Source organism: Capra hircus, chromosome 26 (genome assembly GCF_001704415.2).
Source record: "Capra hircus breed San Clemente chromosome 26, ASM170441v1, whole genome shotgun sequence".
Taxonomy (NCBI): Eukaryota; Metazoa; Chordata; class Mammalia; order Artiodactyla; family Bovidae; genus Capra; species Capra hircus.
Genome location: NC_030833.1, coordinates 11,428,463 through 11,451,376, shown reverse-complemented (window position 1 = coordinate 11,451,376; position 22,914 = coordinate 11,428,463). Strand labels below are relative to the sequence as shown.

Sequence of the window (22,914 nt, the reverse complement as noted above, 5' to 3'; positions counted from 1 at the left end):
TTTGAATAATATTCCATTGTATGTATAGACCACATCTTCTTTGTCCGTTCACCGACAGATGAGGGTTGTTTCCATATCTTGCCTTTATCATCCTGCACTAAAGATGAGAGTACAGATATCTTTTTGATATTCTGTTTTCATTTCCTTTCATTTCCTTCTGATAATCTCAGAAGTGAGACTGCAGGTTCATATCGTGGTCCTACTGTTAATTTTTTGAGGAACTTCCATACTGTTATCCATAGTAGTTGCACCAATTTGCGGTCCCATCAGCAGTTCCCAAGGATTTTCTTTTTGTCACATCCTCGCCAACACTTGTCCTTTCTTATCTTTTTGACGATGTCCATTCTGATAGGTGTAAGGTGATATTTCAGTGTGGTTTTAATTTGCATTTCCCAAACTCAGTTTCTTAATAGGCAAAAATTACCTTGTAGGGTATGGTAACCTCTGAATGAAATAATATGATAAGTGAATAATCGCACAGCTGTAAGGTAGGTATTACATAATTGTTAAAATCCCCATTGTTTGGAAGGGGGAAGGATTTGCAGCATTTTAGACAGAAAATTCTTGAGAGTTCCTTGGTCTGCAACGAGATCCAACCAGTCCATCCTAAAGGAAATCAGTCCTGAATATTCATTGGAAGGACTGATGCTGAAGCTGAAACTCCAATACTTTGGCCACCTAATGCAAAGAACTGACTCATTTGAAAAGACCCTGATGCTGGGAAAGATTGAAAGTGGGAGAAGGGGACAACGGACGATGAGATGGTTGGATGGCATCACCAACTCAATGGACATGAGTTTGAGTAAACTCCAAGAGTTGGTGACAGACAGGGAGGCCTGGCGTGCTGCAGGCTATGGGGTCACAAAAAGTCAGACATGATGAGCGACTGAACTGAACTGAACTGAGACAGGAAACTCTGAAGGTCCAGTTCCTTACTGAAAAAAAAATGAGGAAAACCTTTACTGGAGTTTATTTAACAGCTAAGCCAAGATCAGGTATTCTGGTTCCCAGTGTTGATGGCTACTGCCTGCTTAGGACTTGCTCCCAAAGCCAAAAGGAAACCCATGGCTGTCAGGTCATAAGCAACTAGAGATTCAGTCCAGGAGGGAGAGTGAGAACTCAGGGATGGAGATCTCAATTTGGGAAGACAAGAAGTCAGGGATGAGCTTGGCTGTGGGAGCCAGTGTGGTCCCTACTGCCTGATGGCCTTGGTCTTGAAGGGCCAACATTATTCATGAAGGGCCTAGACAGGAGAGGCACTTGGGAAAGAGCATGTGAGCAGGGAGAGGGACGGAAGAACAGGAGGACATGCCCCAGAAACCCAGGGTTCACAATACCCACTCAATGGATGCGATATCGATGCTTGTTGGAAGAGTGGATGATGAGTACTGGACCTGCTTCGATTACTCAGTGCCAGTCATCTCATTTATAGTAGTTCCTTTGCACATGAGGCACGGAACAGTAAAGTGGCTGGGCCAAGGCCAGACCCCTTTCAAAATCTGTGCTTTTCATTTAACTGCCTTGCTGTACTGCAAGTGAACGGATGAGTAAGTGAGGGCATTTCTGTCTTACCTGTTAAGAAGTAACAACATTGAAGGGCAAGTAACTTTCCTACAATTAGAGAGTCATCAGTGGTGGAGTCAGAGCTGGCAGCTCTTTTGCTTCCTAGTCCAACAAGCTGCTCACTAGTGCCAGGCTGTGTCTGTACCACCTAGTCAGGCCCTAGGTCCTCCCACTGCCCCCTCTACTGAGCTGAGTTGTCATCTATAGCCCACCTGTGGCCCCATGTACGTGCCCGTGTTTCCAAGGTGGGGGCCATGGAAAGAGCCCAGGATTATGGTTAGAAGATCTGGGTTTGGGTTCCAGGTTGGCTGAATGACCTTGGGTAGGTCAAGAAGTCTCTCTGGCCTCAGTTTCTCTCTCTGGAAAATTTGGATAACAGGGTCTGCTTTTTCTAGTTGTGAGGAGTGATCGAGAGAAGGTGTAAGATGCACCTGGCAGGCTGCTGGCTGGTAAGAAGCACTGAGAAAGGGGTCAGTGGATCCTCCCTCCCTCCCTCAATTCACTTTCTCCCTTCTCCTCTTCCTCCCTTTCTTCCTCCGGATGTCTCTGCAGACAGCATCTCATTTACCGAGGGAAGAAGAAACCATTCAGGCAGCCTGTGACATCTCACAGCCAGTTCTCAGTGGTCCTGCACTGGGGTGGTCTATCACTTGGCACAGATGAGGAGGTGGGCAAGGTCTGTACTCTGACCTTTTAGCCCAGAATTGGTGGTGCTGGTGGTGCTGGTGGGAAACAGATAAATATGCAAGTTCCATGGATCGGTTAGTCCTGACATACCACTCAGCAGATGAGCACTCTGAAAAGCCCAGCTTCCTGAAGAGAGAGGGTCTCATCGTCTACAGGGGAGCCGACTTCATAGAGTGGGTTCAAGAGGTCCTAGGGTTGCTTAAATGCCCTCCACTCTCAGACTAACCAGCAACCTGCCAGTGGTCTCCCTCCACGAGAGGGGAGCACAGATGCCACACACACGGCTGGAATGGGGGGTGGGGGTCACAAACAGATGGGTGGGCAGGACCCTGGACAGGACTCTGCTTGCCCAAAGTCAGGGCACTTCTTAGCTCCTCCAACTCCCTGTTGCCCTGCAGGGATGCAGGCCCCAGGTTGCCAGACCAAATTCTTCAGTGGAAGCCAGAAATACAGACTTTGTTGCAACACCTCCTGGCTTTAAATATTGGCTACAAATCATACATTAAAGAAAATAATAATTTTCAGTCTTAAGGATGACCAGCTGCCAGCCTCTGACTTAAGATTCTATGCGGTGGAGGACTGATCTGTATTGAAACAGCTGGACTTATTTGTTAAGTCAGCAAATATTTGCTTGTTTTTATTGAGGTATAGTTGATTTATAATATTACGTTAGTTTCCAGTGTACAGCACAGTGATTCAATATTTTTGTAGATGATCTTCTATTTAAAGTTATCGCAAAATAAAGGCTATATTTCCTATGCTGTACAATATGTCCTTGTAGCTTATTTATTTTATACATAATGTCAATAGTTTGTGCCTCTTAATCCTCTACGCCATCCTGCCCCTCCCACTTCCATCTTCCCATTGGTAACCACTAGTGTGCTGTCTATATCCATCAGCCTCTTTCTGTTTAGTTTTATATACTCTTTTGTTTTCTTTTTTTAGATTCCACGTATAAGTGATAACATACAATATTTGTCTTTCTCTGTTTGACTTGTTTTACTAAGCATAATATCCTCTAGGTCCAACCACATTGTTGCAAATGGTGAGATTACATTCTTTTTGACGGCCAAGGAATATTCCATTGTATACCACATTCTCTTCATCTATTCATTTGTTGATGGACACTTAGGTTGCTTCCACATCTTGGCTAAGCTGAACATTGGGGTTCATGTATCTCTTTGAATGATTGCTTTCATTTTCTCTGGATGTTATTCAGATGCGGAACTGCTGGGTCATATGGTAGTTCTATTTTGTTTTGTTTTGTTTTGTTTTTTTGTTTTGTTTTTTTGAGGATGGTCCATCCTGTTTTTCATAGTGGCTTCACCAACTTACAGTCCTACCAAGAGTATACTAGGGCCCCCTTTTCTGCATATCCTTGCCAAGATTTGTTATTTGTAGACTTTTTGATGATGATAGCCTTTCTGACAGGTTTGAGGTAATGTCTCATTGTGGTTTTGATTCTCATTTCTCTGATGATTAGTGATTTTGAGTATCTTTTCATATGTCTTTTGACCATATCCTGTTGATATATCTTCTTTGCAAACATATCTACTCGGATCTTATACCCATTTTTAGTCATTTTTTAAAATATTGAATTGTATGAGCTATTAGTATATTTTGGATATTAGCCTCTCATTGTTCATCTCATTGGCAAATATTTTCTCTCCTTCAGTAGGTTGTCTTTTTGTTTTGTTGATGGTTTCCTTTGCTCAGCAAATATTTTGGGGGCATCTACTACATACCAGGTACTGTTCTAAGATCTGTGAATGCAGCTCTCATTAAATATAGACAAGAATCCTGGGTGCCTCTTGGAGCTGCCATCCCACCCTGGCCCTTACATTCTGCCTTCTGCTGCTGTATCTCTGAAGCTGCGATGATGACCTGGTTATCTTCATCCCCTTCTTAGGAAGATTTTGATTGAACCACATCCCAGCCACAGAGCCCAGTCATACCAGCTGGCAACCGTGGCTTGGTTCTTGATTTAGATACTGGCCATTGTTGGGGCCACAGACACCAGCATAGGCGTGTCTCCAGTTGTCCAAGGTCAAGCCCACATCCATAAGCCTGTGTCTCAATGTGACTCTGTGCTGAGGAGCTCAGGGTTTGCAGGGCACATGGCCACAAAAACACTTAGTGATGCTTACCATCAGCAACAAACTTTGGGGGCAAAAAGAAGGACTGATCTGCTTAAACGCCGTAGACCTGGTTATTCCTGTTCTCCGTTCTGACCTGGGCCCTGCTCTCAACCTCTCACCTGATCACAGCTGTCCCCAACCCTGAGCCCTTAGATTGGTGCCTTCTCCATCTCATTCATCAGCCTCCCCTCACCTGCCAGCCCCACTGAAGACCATTTTAGGCTAACATGACCTGATACCTCCCCTGGGGAAAATAGGCCATGGAGAGAAAGGTCAGGGGCTTAGTCCAGGTGAAAACTTGGCAGATTTCTGCAAAGGACTGGGGTAAGAAAGGCCTAGTACTGTCCTTTGCCACTGCTGACACCAGGGAAAATCAGATGAGATTCTAAGGGGGGAAAACGATCGCAAAGACATGTCGCAGCCTCCTCTTTAGGAATAAGAGCTCTCTGGTTGGTGTAGTTAATTAAAATTATAGCTCAGAAGCCTGTCTTCAAATTAAGTACTGTCTTTACTGTGTTTTGCCCTGAGTGTTGAGGGACATTTCTTCTGCCTCTGTTCTTTGCTCGGTGATGAGTCCCAGGATCTTGCTGTGACCTGGTCTGGGGATGGGTATATAGAATGTTCCAGAGTACTTTAAGCTCTGTTAATCTAGGAATGAACAGTTCACTGGGCATTGCAGTGTCAAAGATTAATTGGAGACTGAGGTCTCTTAGCAAAGAAATGTACACTTTTCTCCCTCTTCTCTTGCTAGTTTTTTTTTGTTGTTGTTGTTGGAGTGGCTTTTGTTTGCTTCTGGGTCAGATCCAGCAGAGTGTTCTCTGCACCAAACATCATTTCCCACTGGGAAGTATGTCTGGCCCAGAGAGTGTTCAGTCCTAGAGGGCTCAGTGTTGCTGGCGCTGTTGGGAGAGGAGAGCCCTGTGCTGGGGTGGGGTCTGGGCTCCAAGAAGTCCTGGCAGCCAGGTTTCCCCGAGTCCCAAGTTTAGCCGCCTGGCTCTGCCCCTAGTCACCCGCCACCGCAGGGCTCACTTCCACAGGCTCCTCATCACTCTACTTATCAGGCACCTACTTGCCAAGGGAGCATCTGAGCCAGGGAGAGGGCTTCTCATCACCCCAGACTCTGGGGCACCTTTAACCTGAGGGTTTCCAGGTAGGTCCAGGTGTGTGGGTTTTTGCAGGCTGTTCGTTTTGTGAATGACCTGATGACCTCTTTTCATTTCTCTGTCTTCTTTCTGATTTTTTTCATTACCCTTCCCATTGTCACGCTTTACTGAAATCCAATCAGAGCTAATAATACTTTCCAAGGGTATCAGCTGCTTTGGCTGATAAGATACTTAATTTTGTTAAGTGTCTTTATAGCCAGTGAATGAAATCATTAGGAAAAACCGAAAACAAAATCCCTTTTGTTGTGGAATTTTACAACACTTGCCTCCAGTTATCAGCACTTTTATTTATTGTTTCCCGCCACTGTCCTCCTTGTTTAGTCTTTTTGTGGAGTATTTATAGCAAATTTCAAATATTGCATGACATCACATCTAAATACTTCAAAAGGTAACTTTAACCAGTGAGAATGGAAACAAAAACAAGCCCTCTAATTGCCCACTCCCCCACAAGCCACAATGCCCTTTGTAACACCCAATAAAATTAACATTAATTTCTTCATATCAGGATCCACATAAGGTCCACACAGGGTTACTTGGTGTGCAGATATTTTAGGAATGACTTTTCAGTTTAGAATTTTTCAGTGGTTAGGGTGTCCTTGCTAGTTGTTGAGTGCTTCCTGTGGGCCCTGATGTTGATCCCAGATTCTCACTATGTCCAGCAGGGTGTTCTACCCATTTTACAGATGCGGAAGGGAGTATAGCAGTTGGCCCCGGGTCATGAAGCCCCGACTGGACCGGATGCGTTAGCTTTCACAGCTTGAGTTTTTGGAGGCCAGGGTTTTCTGTTTGGGTGCAGGCCGTGGAAGCATTTTCTGTCTTCGGTTGCCTCCTTCCAAAGGGAAGTCATCCTCTGTAGAAATGTTTGAAAATAATTTCTCTGAATGTTTGGACTTCTGGGGTGATCCATATGGTTTCTGAACATTATGCTTCTGCAAAACAAGCTTCCGTTTATGCCTGTGCTCCAGCGCAGTTGTGTCCGGATGTGCTCCGCTTTTCCTCTGAAGCAGAAGTGGTTTTGAATATGCCTCCACTATTCGAAATGACTTCTGGGGGGAGATGAGAACCGAGCAGAGAACAGCCTGGCCTTATGCTGAGTCCATGCTAAGTCCTCACATCCATTCCTCATCACGGCCCTCCAGGCAGGTGGCATGGTTATTTCCACTCCCAGAGGAGGCAGCAAGGCTCAGAGAGGAGATGTCACTAGCCCAAGGTCATAGCTAAAACGTGGCAAGGGTAGAAAATAGGTTTTCGCCCCACAGCTCTGGATGCCCCCGCTGCACCTTCGTGGCCACACTGCCTTCTCTGCTATTTCCTCCACTCCGGGTCCTGCACTGGGACCTCGCTGTGCCAGTGTTCATCCAGAAAATGTCAAGCATTCAGAAAAATGGAAAGAGCCAAAATGATTCACCATATACTCCACCTAGATTAAGCAATTTGTGTTCTATTTGCTTTATCTCTGTGTTTATGTGTTTATTTATACACTTTTCTGATCTGAAAGCAAGCTGCTGACATATCACGATCCTAAACACCCTAAATGTTTAAGCTGCTTCCCCAAAAATATTCTTCTACATTTCTTCTCTATTGGAGGAAATTATATTTCTTTACAGTGATCTCATATCCAGCTCATTCTCTGGTTCCAAAATTTACTGAGTCATCCTCAAAGTTTCTTTTTAATAGTTAAAAAAAAACCACAAAACTTTCCTTTTGACCCAAGATCCAGTCAGTGCACAGTGGTTACATTTGGTTGCCCTATGTCTTTAGATTCTTGTAATGTGGAATATTGCAACTTTGTTTCTGGACTTGTCTGTTCCTCTGCCCCTGTAGTTTGACAAGCTGGAAGTTGAGTCCAAAATCCTGATTAGGTTCCGAGTATACACATTTGGGGGCAGGAGGAGAAGGGGACGACAGAGGATGAGATGGCTGGATGGCATCACTGACTCGATGGACGTGAGTCTGAGTGAACTCCTGGAGTTGGTGATGGACAGGGAGGCCTGGCGTGCTGTGATTCATGGGGTCTCAAAGAGTTGGACATGACTGAGCGACTGAACTGAACTGAACTGAACTGATACACATTTGGAAGAATGCTTCATGGGGATGCCATGCACTCCATATAACCATATGTCAGGGATCTGCAGGGGTCTGTGGTCCTAGCATTGGTGACCACAGGTTGGGTGTGCAGGTTAGTGCCATTTTTCCACACACACACACACACACACACACACAAAAGCTGAAGAAGAGTCGGTGTGAGCAGAGGAGCATCTTTGAGCCCGTGGCTTTGCCTTTTCCGTACAGCCTGTTCCTGGTTCTCTGTCTTTCTTCCTGGGCTCTAGATGGATGAGAACACCTCCAGACTTGACCCGCATATTTCCACTGTCCCAGCACTCACCCCTGGGCTTTCCTGGTAGCTCAGCTGGTAAAGAATCCACTTGCAATGCAGGAGACCCCAGTTCAATTCCTGGGAATCAAAGATCCCCTGGAGAAGAGGTAGGTTATCCACTCCAGTATTCTTGGGCTTCCCTGGTGGCTCAGATGGTAAAGAATCCACCTACAATGCGGGAGACCTGGGTTTGATCCCTGGGTTGGGAGGATCCCCTGGAGGAGGGCGTGGCAACCCACTCCACTATTCTTGCCTGGAGAATCCCCACGGACAGAGGAGCCTGGAGGGCTACAGGAGCTCCGCCAGGCTCCTCTGTTCATGGGATCACAAAGGGTCAGACATGACTGAGCAATTGAGCACAGCACCACTCACCCCATCCCATCCCGTCATAATTTAGGAGAGCATAGTGGAGGGTGCATCTTTTAATCACCTCCTATTTTTCCCCTTGGTCAGGGAGGGATTCCTGCCCTGAAGTTACAGGGATCCTGACCATTCATGACAGCAAACACTGGACAGATGAGACTGAAGCAATTCATTAGTAACAGACTCACAGCCCAGGGAAGCAGGATGCTGACCGTCACACAGGCCGCCCAGGGGCACAGCAAACCATGGGCAACGGGAGGCAGGCTTTGTACTATCAAGGAGCTCCAGTGCCCTCTGGTTCCCACAGGAGGATGTGGTTGACTTGTTAGAATAAGTCCATGGGCTGGCATTTCAGTCCATGGGACTGAGACCTGCTCTTCGGGGATGGGCAGGTACTGTACCTGGTCTCCTTGATAAGGCGGCTTGTTTGGTTGAAGGAGCTGAGTGGAAGGGGAACTTGCGGTTAGGACATGAGAAGCCTTTGTGGTTTCAGATGTCAAGGGAGGATGTGATATTGGACCTTAGCTTTTGGCATTTTGCTGCAGTACAGCACATACCTCCAGTACACTCTCTCCACACAGGCACCGCCACCCCCAGCAGTTCATCTTATGGTAGAACCTCACCAGTCATACCAGCCCTCTGAGGTAGGTACTGCCACGATCACCACTTTATAGATGAGGAAACTGAAGCCTGGGAGGTGAAATGCCTTGACTAAGGTCCCGCAGCTGGAGGGGTGACTGAAACGCTCACCCAGGCTGCCCTCCGGGGTCTGTGTCCACTTGATTGAAAAGGACATGAGATCTCGAGTGGAGAAAGGGGGACATGAATCCAGGCCCTGCCTCAGGTGGGCAGTTACACTTGCTGAAGCCCCAGGCTCTCCATTTATTGAGAGCTCATTACGGAGCAAGGGGGACCATCACCAGAGGGTGGCGGTGACTCCAGGAGCTGTTTCTTGCCTGGTCCATGGCTGGCCTCCTGGGTGCAATTCTCCTCCATCCAGGTGAAGGGCAGGTAGCTTTGATTGAGTCAGCTGCTGCGAGGGAACCTGCGTTTCTGAAGGACAGCGAGGAGGGAAGTGGAAGCATCTTCTTCCATTTCTCTTTTTACCTCCTTCCCGGTGTGTTATTCTTTCTTTTTCTCTTTCACAACAAACAGCAAATTGCTCCTTACAAGGATTTGATCTCAGTTGTTCACACTGAGTGAGAATTGAGATCGACATCCTGCGTTTCCCAAGAGTGAGGCTGTATTTCTAATTGTGGAAAATTTTATCTCATTAAAATAATTGCAGATGCCATTACATTGGTGGGGATTTGTGTGTGTGTGTGTGTGTGCGTGCGTGCACGTTCCTGGATCTCCTTAGAATTCCAGAATACGTGCCAAGGACATGGAAGAGTGGACTTCATCAGTGGACTGCACAGATAGAACTGTGCAGATTTAGGCAAGGCATCCTATGTCTTATAACCTTAGTGCTCTCATCTCTAAAATGGGAATAACAGTAATTTCAGCCTCATACGATTATTATGAAGGTTAAACAGAGTAATGTTGGAAAACACCAAATAAAGCACTTGGCACAAGACAGCTCCAAACGTGATAACTAGTTACTATTATTATACTTGTTAGGCTTGTCGTGGGGATGGCCAAGCTCCCCCACCCAGGGTAAAGCCTGTCTGGTGGCAGGTCTCTGGTTTACTGCCTCACAGAGAGAATCCATCAATTTGTTCTCTCGATGGCCTGTCCCCAGGACTAATGGAAAATCTGAAACACCTCCTCCCTGCCAGTGGAGCTGCCTGCCTGTTCTGCTGACCATTCGTAAGTGTTTTCCCTCTTGCCTGAGCGAGGCTCACTAGAGAGGAAAAGTCAATAGTGCAATTAAGAAACATGCTCTGCTTTCTGCTCTTTCCTGGAAAGCTTTATCATGTGTCTTGTTTTTTCCTCCTTTGGGTCTTGCAAGGTTCAAAAGTGACTTTCTGGGCCATTGTTTGCTCAAAGAATGGCTAAAGGATGTGGTTGGTAGTTGTTGGCATTCATCTGTCCTGTCTCATCTCCTTCCTACAACATGAAACCTCACTGTCCCGGGTTGGGCAGAAACGGAGAAGGGAAGACTTCTTGGACCCAGTGGTCATGTCAGCCATCAGCATCATTCTTGCCCACATTTGCAAAAACAGCAGCCAATGAAATCAGCTTTGACTGAGCCCTTTGGTGCCCCAGGCCCTGTGCCATATTCTAATATTTCTTCTTGCTAATGACAGTAGTATTATCACTGCCCTGCCCTGGCCATCCTGGGAAGTGAGGAAGGAGACTGGAAATCTCAGAGAGGTTAAGTGACTTTTCTCAAGTCACCCAGCTGGCAAATGCCAAATCAGTGATTTGAACCAAGTTTAAAGGTCTAAGTTCATATTTCCGTATAATCTTGTGTTATTTATGTTTAGGGGAAAGGATGTCGACCTCTGAGTCTAGTATGTGGCAGAAATATTAACCTATCTTGGAAAAAGTCTATTAAGGAACATGAGTTAAATGTCATTGACAAATCTATGGAATCTCTTAGAAGATTATAGGGAGATCCTGGGGTTTTGAGAACTTAACTTTGAGTCAGAAAAGGCCTAGAGGACAGTAGCATCATAGTCCCTTGTTCAGGGACTTATTCCTGCTACTGTGATGTCAAGATTGGCCATTTCTCTGGGTTCCCAGCTTTGGGCTGAATGTCTTGCCACATTCAGCAAGTGGACAGTAATAGATACACACCCTGGGGTGGTGAGACTTTGTGGTCAGAGTTCTAATACCTGTAACTAGAGGCCTTGACATCTCATCCCCCAGTCAGGTGGAGCTTAGCCTCCCTTGACTGTAGTCTCTGCAAGAGTGTGATCATATGTGTTTCATACACCAGGGTTCATAGGACAGTATCTGGTACATCACAGACACTCAGTAAATTTTTGTTGAATGAATAAACAACAGGCAAAGGCGGAAGTTGATTGCCTGCCCCGGCTGTGCCCCTTCCTGTGTAAGCAGACTGTATCCTGGGCTGCTTAAGGGCAGGTGAGCTGTGAAAACAGGACTAGCCAACAGGAGAGAGTGTGTCTGTGCATGTGTAGGTGTGTTTGTGAGCGTGTGTGAGTGTGGTATGCATCTGTCGTGCTGTAAATGCTACCCTAGCTGGCCCTGGTCTGGGCATCCTCTGATGGGCAAGGTGATGTTTTATTTGCTGCTGATATTTTTTTATTAAAACATAAAAATGTTTCATCCACCTCATTAGAACCGACTCAAATGTATTCTTTTTAATGGCTGAGTAATATTCCATTGTGTGTATGTACCACGGCTTTCTTATCCATTTGTCTCCTGATGGACCAGTACAATATTATAAAGTAATTAGCCTCCAATTAAGATAAAGAAATTAAAAAAACATTAAAATGTTTTTATTTTCCTGGAAAGACCCTCATGGTACAGTGTGAGACACTGGAATTGCGTCCTTTTCTCCTGGGTGAGGGTTCAGGGGACCACAGCAGGCTGACAGGCCATGTGTCTGTGATTAGGTGAGGAGCAGTGACTGGTCCCCTACCTGAGGGGAAAAGGGAAACCCTAGGATGCTTTTGTCTGCTTGGCTTTATCTCTCCTTCAGCTTTCTGCCTGCTCTTCACTCTGTGTCAACATCCAATCTCTTCTGCCTCTTTTCTATTTCAGTTAGTTTTGGTAAGGCCTTCCTGTATCATAGAAACTTGCTTGCTTCTGCTTGCCTTCTGCTCCCTTAAGTTCTGTTTTGGTGTGTGTGTGTGTGTGTGTGTGTGTGTGTGTGTGTGTGTGTGTGTGTGTGTGGTTGTGGTTGTGTGTGTGTGTATGAGATATGTAGATAAGATCTGGTCTAAGGAGGATTAAAGCATCTATGCTATGCATAGACTTGTGGTTCAGGTGGTAAAGAATCTGCCTACAATGCAGGAGACCCAGGCTTGATCCCTGGGTTGGGAAGATCCTGTAGAGAAGGAAACGGCTACCCTCCCCAGTATCCTTGCCTAGAGAGTTCCACGGGCAGAGGGCCTGGCAGGGCACAGTCCACGGGGTTGCAGTGAACTGGCCACGACTGAGAGACTAACACTGGCCCTAAAAAGTTAGAAGAGCACCTTTGAATTTTCTTATTGTCAGTTTGCCAAATTCTTCTGTATCATCAGAGAACTAAGAAGAAGATGAGTAACACTGTCTAAACTTTGCAGGGAGAAATTAAGAGAAGGTTAGACTAAGATAATTGTCCAATTCGAAGGAGCTTGTCTTGGATCAAAATCCCACAGCAAGTTACCTGACTTTGGACAGTTTCCATTTTCAGGAGAGAAAATTATTCATGTCCTATTTCCCTGGTAGCTCAGTTGGTAAAGACTCTGCCTGCAGCGCAGGAGACCTGGGCCCGATCCCTGGGTCAGAAAGATCCCCTGGAGAAGGAAATGGCTACCCACTCCAGTGTTCTTGCCTGGAAAATCCTATGGACAGAGGAGCCTGGCAGGCTACAGTCCATGGGGTCGCAAGAGTTGGACACAACTTAGTGACTCAACCACCACCACCTATAATAGTAACTTCATGCTTTTCACATCAGAACATGTTGACCTATATAGCTTGAAAGTGAAAGTGAAGTTGCTCAGTCGTGTCCAACTCTTTGCAACCCCATGAACAGTAGCCCACCAGGCTCCACCATCCATGGGATTTTCCAGGCAAGAATACTGTAGTGGGTTGCCATTTCCTTCTCCAGGGGAACTTCCCAACCCACGGATCGAACCTGGGTCTCCTGCATTGCAGACAGATGCTTTACCGTCTGAACCACCAGGGAAACTCATTTTATTTTAGTTTCAAGTCACTGCTAAGGGCAATGATGTTTTTGATAATAGTTAAGATTCAGTGACTGCATTTGATGGGGGGAGAAGTCAGTTATTTTGAGACTGGGCTGGTCCTGGATGCTGAATCAGAGTTGATCAGTACCAATGCAGAAAACATTGCTTTCACACCTATGGGATCTCATTAACTCACATTGTTTCTTTGAAATGATTAAGACGTGATATTTCTGACTTGTTAGGTTTACATTCATCCTTCTCTCATAGCGCTTATTCTTCCTCCCTGTTTACTTTTGGTCATTGAGTCTGATGAAGTCTTAGAAGTCCCCTCCACTCTTAAGCCAGTCTGGATTTAAAATGGATAAATGGGGTATTTAGCCACAGAATTGGGGTACCGACTGTCACACCAAGACTCTTTCTTCAAGAGTCTCTGTAGTGATGGGGAAAGGCCATTCACGGGCGGATAGTTTTGATTCTTAGCCTCAGAGTATGAGGAACTCTGCATCGGTGGGTCTGTCAGACCCTTTCTGAGCATTGAGATATTTTTCTCTGCATTATATTTATTGGAAATAAAAGTAAACAAAGTGGGTTTACATACCTCCCAGTGGCCAAAGAGTTGCTCCTCTTCCTTCAGCGTTTCCTGAAAATGCAAGGGTATAGGTCATTATACTGGCCTGGGGTATGCTGGGATTATCAGCATAATCAAGTCATTATGCTGATGCTGGCAGGAGGTCCTAAGACTCTTGGGGCTATTTCTTCTGTAGTGAATGGCCTCCGATTGCTGTGCTTTTGAGTTATCATTTTTGCTTTTCATCTTTTTTCTGCCTCTTCTGTGGTGCAAGTGGTGCTGGAGATAATGGTAGGGGCTTCACAAAGCGAATTTCCACTATCTGTGGACATGATCCACCTGACTCTGTATCATGAAGAAGGCTTGTGCATCCCGCCTCCTCTCCTTCTATCCTCCCATCTTGCAGGGAATGATCTTGTTGACCTCGCAGAGAAGGCCAGCCTCCGCCCAGAGGCAAAAACATCAAGGTAGAATTTAATAGCCTGCTTTTAACATTTACCAATGATTTATAAAAGGAATGCCAATCCCATAACTCAGCAGTGACAACAGGTTTCTTCTAGAATAAACTCACTGCAGTTTACAAAGTCTGAAGAAAAGTCACAGTGCAAGTGGAGAGCAGATCAAGCAAAACTGGCCCCCCTGGTTCTTCTCCCCCCACCTTGGTTCTTAAATGGCTGAAGTTGGGAAGCATGGGCTTTCCCCAAGAACTCTGTCTGTACCACTATAGTGCTCACAGCAATCTTGTGAAAAATGAAGATTCTGAGTCAGCAGATCTGGGCTGGGGCCCAGGTTTCTGCATTTTAAAAACATAATTTATTTCTTTTTGGCTGTGCTGGGTGTCAGTTGCTACACGGGCTTGTAGTTGAGACAAGCAGGGGCTACTGTCTAGTTGTGGTGCATGGTGAGTGGGCTTCTCATCCCAGTGGCCTCTCTTTTTGCAGAGGACGGCTCTAGGGTGTGTGGGCTTCAGTAGTTACAGTCCCCAGGCTGTCAAGCGCTGGCTCAGTAGTTGTAGCATATGGGCTTAGTTGCTCCATGATATGTAGGATATTCCCGGGCCAGGGATCAAACCCATGCCTCCTGCTTGGCAGGTGGACTCCTTACCACTGAGCCACCAGGGAAGTCCAGTTCCTGTGTTTTTAACATCTCCGTCCAAGGTGGTGCTGATATGGTGGCCTCTTGTGACTCTAGGTTTGGTCCACAGACCAGCAGCATCAGCATCCTCAGGGAGCTTGCTGGAGATGCCAAGCCTGGACCTGCTGTATCAGCAGTCCCCAAGAGGTCTCTGGGTGCATTCTTGTTTGGGAAGCCCTGATCGTTCACGCTGCTGGGGGGCCGAGGGGAGGTCCTCAGTGCATAGTGAGCCATGCTGAGCAGACAGTCGGATCCCATGCCTGAATTCCTCCCCTGAAAGCAAGGTTTCATTTCCTGCTTTCCAACCCATTTTACAAAGAGTTCCTGGAAGGATGTTTCCAGGCCTGGCATGCCCTCTCTTGGGGGCACCCTTTCACATTTCCGTAACTTTCCATTCTACTGCATGCCCACCTCTGCTCCCGTCTGCATTTTGAAACTCACGTCCTCTGTGTAGCTGTCTCGCTGTTTGGATTCTCGGAGGCAGACGCCAGTGGCGGGTGTGCGGGGAGAACGGACATCTATCTTTCCTGGTGTGCTGCTCCCAGAGGATATGATTTCCTTGACAGATGCGTTCTGGCTGCAGCCACTCAGGGTGGGGTGAGGAGTCGTGTGATAGGCTGGGTGCACGAGGCTTTAAAAAATCGCCATGAGGATAGTGTCCCCTGGGCGACAGATGAGATGAGGAAGGACCGGCCTCAGTGGCATGCCAGCTCCTTGGCCCTGTGGCCAGCTGTGTGCAGAGGAAATGGGGATCAGAGTTCTGGGGTCTCTGAGAGTAGGGGCTGCAAGACCATTATAACGATGACAGCCTACGGGTGACAGATTGTATTTGGAAGGTGGCTGAAGCCCTATCTCTCATCTTACCTGCTTTTCTATAATAGGACTCTGCCGCATCACTGCTAAGAGGTGGAGTCAGTTCCCCTGTTTTGAATCGGGGCTGACCTTCTGTCACCCAGTGATGCTACAGGACTTCAGAGGCTGGGTCAGAAAAGCCATTCAGCTTCTGCCTGGACCTCCTGAGACCTGCATTCCAGAGGAAGCCAGCAGCCATGAAAAATTCTGACTATGCTGACTCTGTCGTGCTGGAGAGATGTGTGCAGCGCTCCATGTGGCGGTGCTAGCTGAGCTCCTGGTTGACAGCCAGCACCCATGTAATGGACCATCCTGATGTCCATCCTGGTCAAGCCTTCAGGTGATGCAGCCCCAGCTGATGTCCAACTGCTGTGACCACGTGAAGTGAGCTCTGCCTAGCTGGACCCGTCTCAATTTCCTGATCCACAAAATCATGAACAAAAGAAAACAAGTGGTTTAAGACATTAAGTTTTGGGGTAATTTGTTATGCATCCAGAGTAACTGGAGTATTCTGGAAGCTTTAGGTTCCATAAGTATATTCTTGAAGTGTTAGTCACGCCATCGTGTCTAACTCTTCTGTTACCCTGTGGACTGTAGCCCACCAGGCTCCTCTGTCCGTGAAATTTTCCAGGCAAGAACTGGAGTGGGCTGCCACGCCCTCTTCCATGGGACCTTCGCGGCCCAGGGATCGAACCCAAGTCTCCCACATAGCAGGCAGATTCTTACCATCTGAGCCACCAGGGATGCCAACATACTCTTTAAAATAACTTGCAAATACAATTTTTCTTACTTAGTTATATTTAAAATGCTTTTAAAATACCCAAGTGCAGTGAGTAGGTTGTTGCAAAATGAAATCCACTCCTCACCACCGTGCCCCTCCCCCCAAAAAAGCCTGAAAACTGTCTAGAAAACATTTTTTTACTAGAAAACTATCTAGTAAAAACTCGCAGTTGGAGGCTAGAGTGAAATGATAAAGTGACGAAATGCTGGTTTCTGTGTGTGCTCTGTTAGGTACTTTATATTCGTTCATTTAAGTTTTATTTCCACTCTGTAAGGTGTGCCCATTTTACAGATGGCTGGACTGAGGCTCAGAGATGTTAATGAACTCACTAAGAGCCACACAGCAGGGGCTGGGATTTGAACATGGGTGAGACTGACTCCAGTGCCTGTCCTTCAGCAGATGGAAGAATTGTTAACGTAGAGAGCTAAATTTCTAAGTCTCCTCTTCTTGTGGACAAGGGTGCTGGGAATCTTGAAGAATTTTCTTGTTTAGTGCTGGGCCCTTCAGAATCACCTGGGGAATATTTTAAAATTCATGTACCAGGCCCAGTCCATACCAAGGCTATAGGTCTGGGGTAGGGTGTTTCCAAAGGTTCTAACCCTTCTTCATTTGTCACCTCTGACCTAATCCAACCTCCCATGTTGTAGGGGGCTTCCCAAGTGGCACTAGTGATAAAGAACCCACATGTCATTGCAGGAGATGTAAGAGACAGGATTCAGTCGCTGGATTGGGAAGATCCCCTGGAGAAGGGAATGGCAACCCACTCCAGTATTCTTAGCTGGGAAATTCCATGGACAGAGGAGCCTGGTGGGCTGCAGTCTATGGGGTTGCAAAGAGTCGCTCATGACTGAAGTGGCTTTGCATGCACGCACTCACGCACCCAGGTTGCAGGTGAGGACATTGAGGCCCAGTGAGAAGTTGGTTGTTCTGAGGCCAGAGCAGCTTAATGGTGGAGCTCGGGCAGAAAGCAGGTTTCCCAGCACCCAGATGGTGTGAACCCTTGTGTCTTGCAGGAGGCTTGGAGGGCTGTTAGCAGAAATTACTTTACACACCAATGCAGGGGCCTCAGGGCATTGCAATAAGATCCTATAGTAGGTATGTTCTGGGCTCAGTGCTGAGTGAAACAGTCAGGGGCCAGCACCACTTTCTTCTTGAAATTTCATAAATACATGGACAGAAGGACAGAGTTTTACAACGTGAAAAGCCTCAGTTGTGGGGAGAGAGAGGGGAGGAAAGGAACAGAGGGAGACATAGAGAGGGAGGGATGTGTACATAGAGACGCAAAAGACAGATTGAAGTTTAGGTCTCGCTTAGATATAGACATGATAGAATTCAGTGTGAGGCCGATGAGACAGAGGCTTTTTTTTTTTTTAACAGTAGCAGCTGTTCAAAGTCTGGAACAGACAGCAGTAGATTCTGCAGGCACTGGAGAGTCACTGAGAGTTCCACCCTGCTGGACTCTGAGGACATAGCCCTGGAGAGTGACTCCAGCCTCCCTGCCCTCCCAGTGTAGCTGGGCATACAGACAAATGATCATGCAAAGCCCCAAATCTAGGGCAGAAACCAAGACCCTCAGACTGCTGACTCTGTCCCAGGGCTGGAATGGCTTTAAGATGACCCATCATCCAGGTTTTTTCTGAGATTGGGGGTTTTCCTGGGATATAGGACTCACAGTGCTAAAACCAGCAGTGAAAGTGAAAATCGCTATGTCATGTCTGACTCTTTGCGACCCCATGGACTATACAGTCCAAGGAATTCTCTAGGCCAGAGTACTGGAGTGGGTAGTCTTTCTCTTCGCCAGGGGATCTTTCCTCTCAAGGAATCGAACTGGGGTCTCGTGCATTGCAACTGAGCTATGAGGGAAGCCCATGAGAGTCCTGGGCAAACTGGGACTGTTAGTCACCTGGCTGGTCTCCTAGATGAGATGACTATTGACCTCCAACTCCCATCCCCCAGCTTCCCTCCTTCTCATCTTGGCAATGGTACCCCATTTCCTGAAAACCCAAGCCAGAGCCCTTGGACTCAGCTCTGCCCATCACCCTTGCCCCCGCCTGTGCGTGTTCTTCCACTTTCTGCCCTGCCTTTTGCTTCTCTCTGCAGGCATCTCTTGTTGGGACAGCTGCCCTCACCTCCTCACTGTCTCTGCCTCCCTCCTCTGTTCTGCTCCAATGCTCCGTCTTCACCACTGTTCATTTCATTCCATGCTTTTCTGCCAAATTCCTCCTTGGTTCAAAAGCCAGATTCCTCAGTCTGGAACACAAGCCCTGACTCACCCAGACACATCTGAAGCCACTCTGAACTGGATTCACCAGTTGGAGAACTGGGCTGGAGAGCTGGGAGGGGGCCCAGGGGCTGAAAGCTGGCTAAACTGTTGTTCTTCCCTGCAGGTTTTCTCTTGGTGGTGATTCTTTTCAACCACTTGGGTGTTGCAGGTTCCCAGGGTGAGAGATGGGTCGGGAGGTGGAGGCTTAGAGCTTTCTGGTTCCTTAACAGCAGTCACCCATCCCCCTCCCACTTCCTTCCTTCTTTCCTCTGCTGTCTCTCCTGTCCCAGCCTTCTCCTTTCTGGAAGCTTCTTTCTCTCGCTCTGCCCCCTAGTGGTGGTGATGGTGGAGGGGCGCCATCTGGAGTAACCTGGAGGAGGAACACCGCGGGTGCTTTGCTCTAGTCCTGCCCGCTGCTCCATCCCCTTCACTCCAACTCAAGTCCATTTTGTCCCCAGAGATGGCTGCTGGCCTGGCCTTGCCCCAGTCCGAGCCACCATTCTGGACTTGAACTCCCAGTTCCCTTTGGATGCCCGAGTTCTTAGGGTCTTTGTGTGTCCGCCTCTCAGCTCTTCTCTTATGCCCGCCACTGGTCCTAGCAGGCTGGTGGTGACAAAAGGCCCTGCAGTCCTGGTGATTCTTGCATCTTTCCCCTGCTGGAGCTGCCTGCGAACCATCAGCTGGGCAGCTTGTCCTCCCCTCCCCAGGGACCAGTCTGTCCACTCTGAGCTCTTGCGTAAGCTGCTTCCTCCCCAGTGCTCAGCCCTCACGCCTCTTTCTTTGTTTTGTTTCAGTTTTACAGAGTTTTTGGATCCCTTCCAGAGAGTCATCCAGCCAGAAGAGATCTGGCTCTATAAGAATCCCCTGGTGCAGTCAGACAACATCCCCACCCGCCTCATGTTTGTAAGTACCCTTGATTTCATGGTTGATGGGACCCCTCCCCCGAGTGTGAGCCACATCGGTTTTCACTTCTGTTTTTCCATCCCCTGCTGATGATGGCGAGCAGCCTGAAGAACAGAGGTGAACGGCCCAACAAATTAAAATTCAATTCCAGATCAGGAGGGTTCACCGCTTGGTCATGTGAGAAGCAATTGCCCGAGGCTTTGGAAAAGAAGGGCCCTGCTTACTTGAGCTAAACCCGAACTGTTTCCAAATACTTAGAGTAGAATAAGATGAGCAACTAGTGAACAAAGTTGCCTGTTCCATTGTCTTTTAAAGCAGATCTCAATTTAGCCATCCTCAGACACCGCTGACTGCTCTGTTAACCGCTTTTCTGGGTTTGGCTGGTCAGTTAACCAATGATGAGACCACTGTGTGTGACTCAACTCTGGATAGCATCTCTGATTCTAGGATAAATGGGCTAACACCCAAATAATTGGTGGATATATTGGGACTAATTTTACCTCTTCATTCTACTCCATGTTGATTACAGCCTTTTACACTTTCCCTACTACGGGTTTTCCTGGTGGCTCGGGTGGTAAAGAATCCACCTGCAAAGCAGGAGCCCCAGATTTGTTCCTTGGGTCGAGAAGATCCCCTGGAGAAGGGAATGGCAACTCCAGTACTCTGGCCTGCAGAATCCTATGGACGGAGGAGCCTGGTGGGCTATAGCTCATGGCATTGTAAAGAGTGGGACATGACTGAGTGGCTAATACTACTATGTGCTGGTCGCTTGCTGAAAGCTTAGGAAGGATTTTCTCATTTAGACCTACCTTGATTGAGGGTGGGAGGAAAAGGGGACAACAGAGAATGAGATGGTTGGATGGCATCACTGACGCAATGGACATGAGTTTGAGTAAACTCCTGAAGTTCGTGACGGACAGGGAGGCCTGGAGTGCTGCAGTCCATGCGGTCGCAAAGAGTCGGACACGATTGAGCGACTGAACTGAACTAACTGTTTCCCAGTGAGGAAGATGTCATTATTGTCTGAATTTTGCAGATGCAGACCTGCATCCCAAAGAGATGAGAGAGCTTGCCCAAGGCCACACAAGCTAGAGAGTGGGAGAGCCCAGATTCGCACCCAAGCAGCCAGCTCTGAGCCCTGCTCTCAGCCAGGAGGTTGCCCTGCAGTCTGGAGCTGAGTGTTCAGGACTCCTTGCTAAGGCTCACCAGCTCCTGGAGAATTGCTTTAAGGCCTTTCTGTGGCAGAGGAAATATTGAAGCTTGGTCTTGTTACAGGACAAGAATGTAGCTTTTGGATGGGCAATGCTGTAGCTTGAAGCTTTTGCCTATTGACCAGCCATCATGTGTCCTGTCTCTGGGAACTCAAGTGTGTGTTCCAGAGTTTTATAGAGCATACAAGGGATATTTTTTGCACTTTGAAAGAAATCCCTCTGATTTGGGGAGGAAATCTTGTTCATCCGTGATTGGAAAGATCACCAATGATTGTTTCAAAGATGATTGGAAAGATCTTTGTGTCTGTAGACATCCCCAAATGTCCAGAACACTACATGAACATCACAGTCTTATTTTTATTGCTTTTTCATAATTACCTTCCTGCTGGAAAATAAACCTGATTTTTGTGAATATCAGGGAAATGGAATAATGTAGGGTTCTTGTGAGTTGGGCATTGCCTTATATCTGTGTATTAAAATCAGACTTTTTTCCCATTTCTGTTCCAACTCACATCTTCCATAAACCCTAGAAATAAAGTAACTAGCATGTGCCTCACTAGCTTACTCCATGGTCTTAGTAGGAGGAGCTTCTGTTTATCACTTATCCCCATTTTCAAAGATTTCACATTTTGTGTGCTGTAAAACCCAATTTGGAGATGTCTGTTCATATGGGATGTTGTGATGAATCTGTGGCTGTGTCCTAGATTTATGAACAATGGATTGTTTTGAAGTCTAGATACAAATGCCACAAATATCCTGGCTGCAGACACAAATAGGATGGAGCACATTTGCATGTTGGCAGTGGAGGAAAGGAGGCAGTAAAGGAGTTATTCAGTGCTGTGATTCTCAGAGAATAGAAGGGCATTCAGCCACAAACACTGATGCATACCCTCTAATCTCCTAATGAAATAAGTTCAACCTTTTGTTTTGTTAATAGTTGTTGATGAATTTCATTCATTCGGTCGCAAGATTTAGTGCTACTCCATAATAACACAAGGAAAGCAGTAGAGACATTTAGAGTATGTGCAACGCAAGATGAGAAATGCTTTGTCACCAAATAAATTAGATTTGTTCTCCTGGGTTTTATTGAGAGTTTAATATAAGATATCATTTGTCTGCTTTTGATCTCTACAAACCTTATGGTGTTTCTAAAAGAATATATAAGAGAACATATTTTCAATGTTTTTTTAAAAAATCACTTGGCTTCCTTAGAAAGCTCCAGTTTCATTACTTAACACATAAATAATCCTGGGGTCTCCCCTACTTTTGTTTAGAATGTTTTACTCTAAAGGCAAACTTTCTAATAACCAAAGTGTTTTTTAAAGGCAGCTGTCGTGAATCCAGGTTTCTTTGTGAAATCAGTGTTTCTGGAGTTATGCTTATTTGTGTGTATGTCTGTTTTAAAAGAGCTACTTGGTCGAAGGTTACAAAAATATTATCAGAAGGTTAGGGAATTAAGTGAGGAGTAAGTGGTAATGATATCACCTGGAAGCCACTGCCTGGCATTTTCTCTGTCTTTGGCACCATCAGCTAAGGTGAGTGTATCTGTCAACATGGAACTTGGGTGTGGTTGGACCGTGGGATTCCAAGAGCTTGTTTCCCTTGATGCCCCTGGGCTCCTGTGGACCAGAGAGGAAGGCTGAGAACTCTCTTCTCACATACTGGGTCTTGACTTTAACATTTGCTGGATATTCCCAGGCAATCAGCTGCTTCCTTATTCAGATGAGGCCATGCTTCCTTTCTGAACAGGTGGAGTGTATCAGCGCATCTTTGAAAGCCTGCCTTTTAGTGTAGGAAGACTACTCAGTTGGTATTCGTTATTGCTTTTTAGTATCCTCTCTGTTGTTGCCTGTAGTGTCTTTGTCCAGAGAACACTTTCAGGGTGAGGAAAGCCATAGGAATTGCAGGTGATGTGAAGTCAAATCAGACTTGACCCCTGCAGGCTCGTGAGGACGATGGTACCCTGAAGCAAAGTGGAATCTGAGAAAGAGTGGAGGAGAGGCTCAGGAACACTTTTAGGGACATTCATCCCCATCCTCATCATTGTCCTCCTCCTTCTCATCACCATGGTAGTCACAACAGCAGCTAGCATCTCTTGAATATAGT

The 22,914-nt window shown here is 46.7% G+C and overlaps 1 protein-coding gene across 1 annotated transcript in view; it reads left to right on the top strand.

Annotated features, from left to right (window-relative positions):
* Positions 1 to 22,914, top strand: part of PLPP4 (phospholipid phosphatase 4) — a 143,986-nt gene that overhangs the window by 39,584 nt on the left and 81,488 nt on the right. Inside the window, exon 2 of the mRNA XM_018041752.1 lies at positions 19,489 to 19,597. Within this exon, the coding sequence (XP_017897241.1) occupies positions 19,489 to 19,597 (109 nt within the window). The remainder of the gene's footprint in view (positions 1 to 19,488; positions 19,598 to 22,914) is intronic.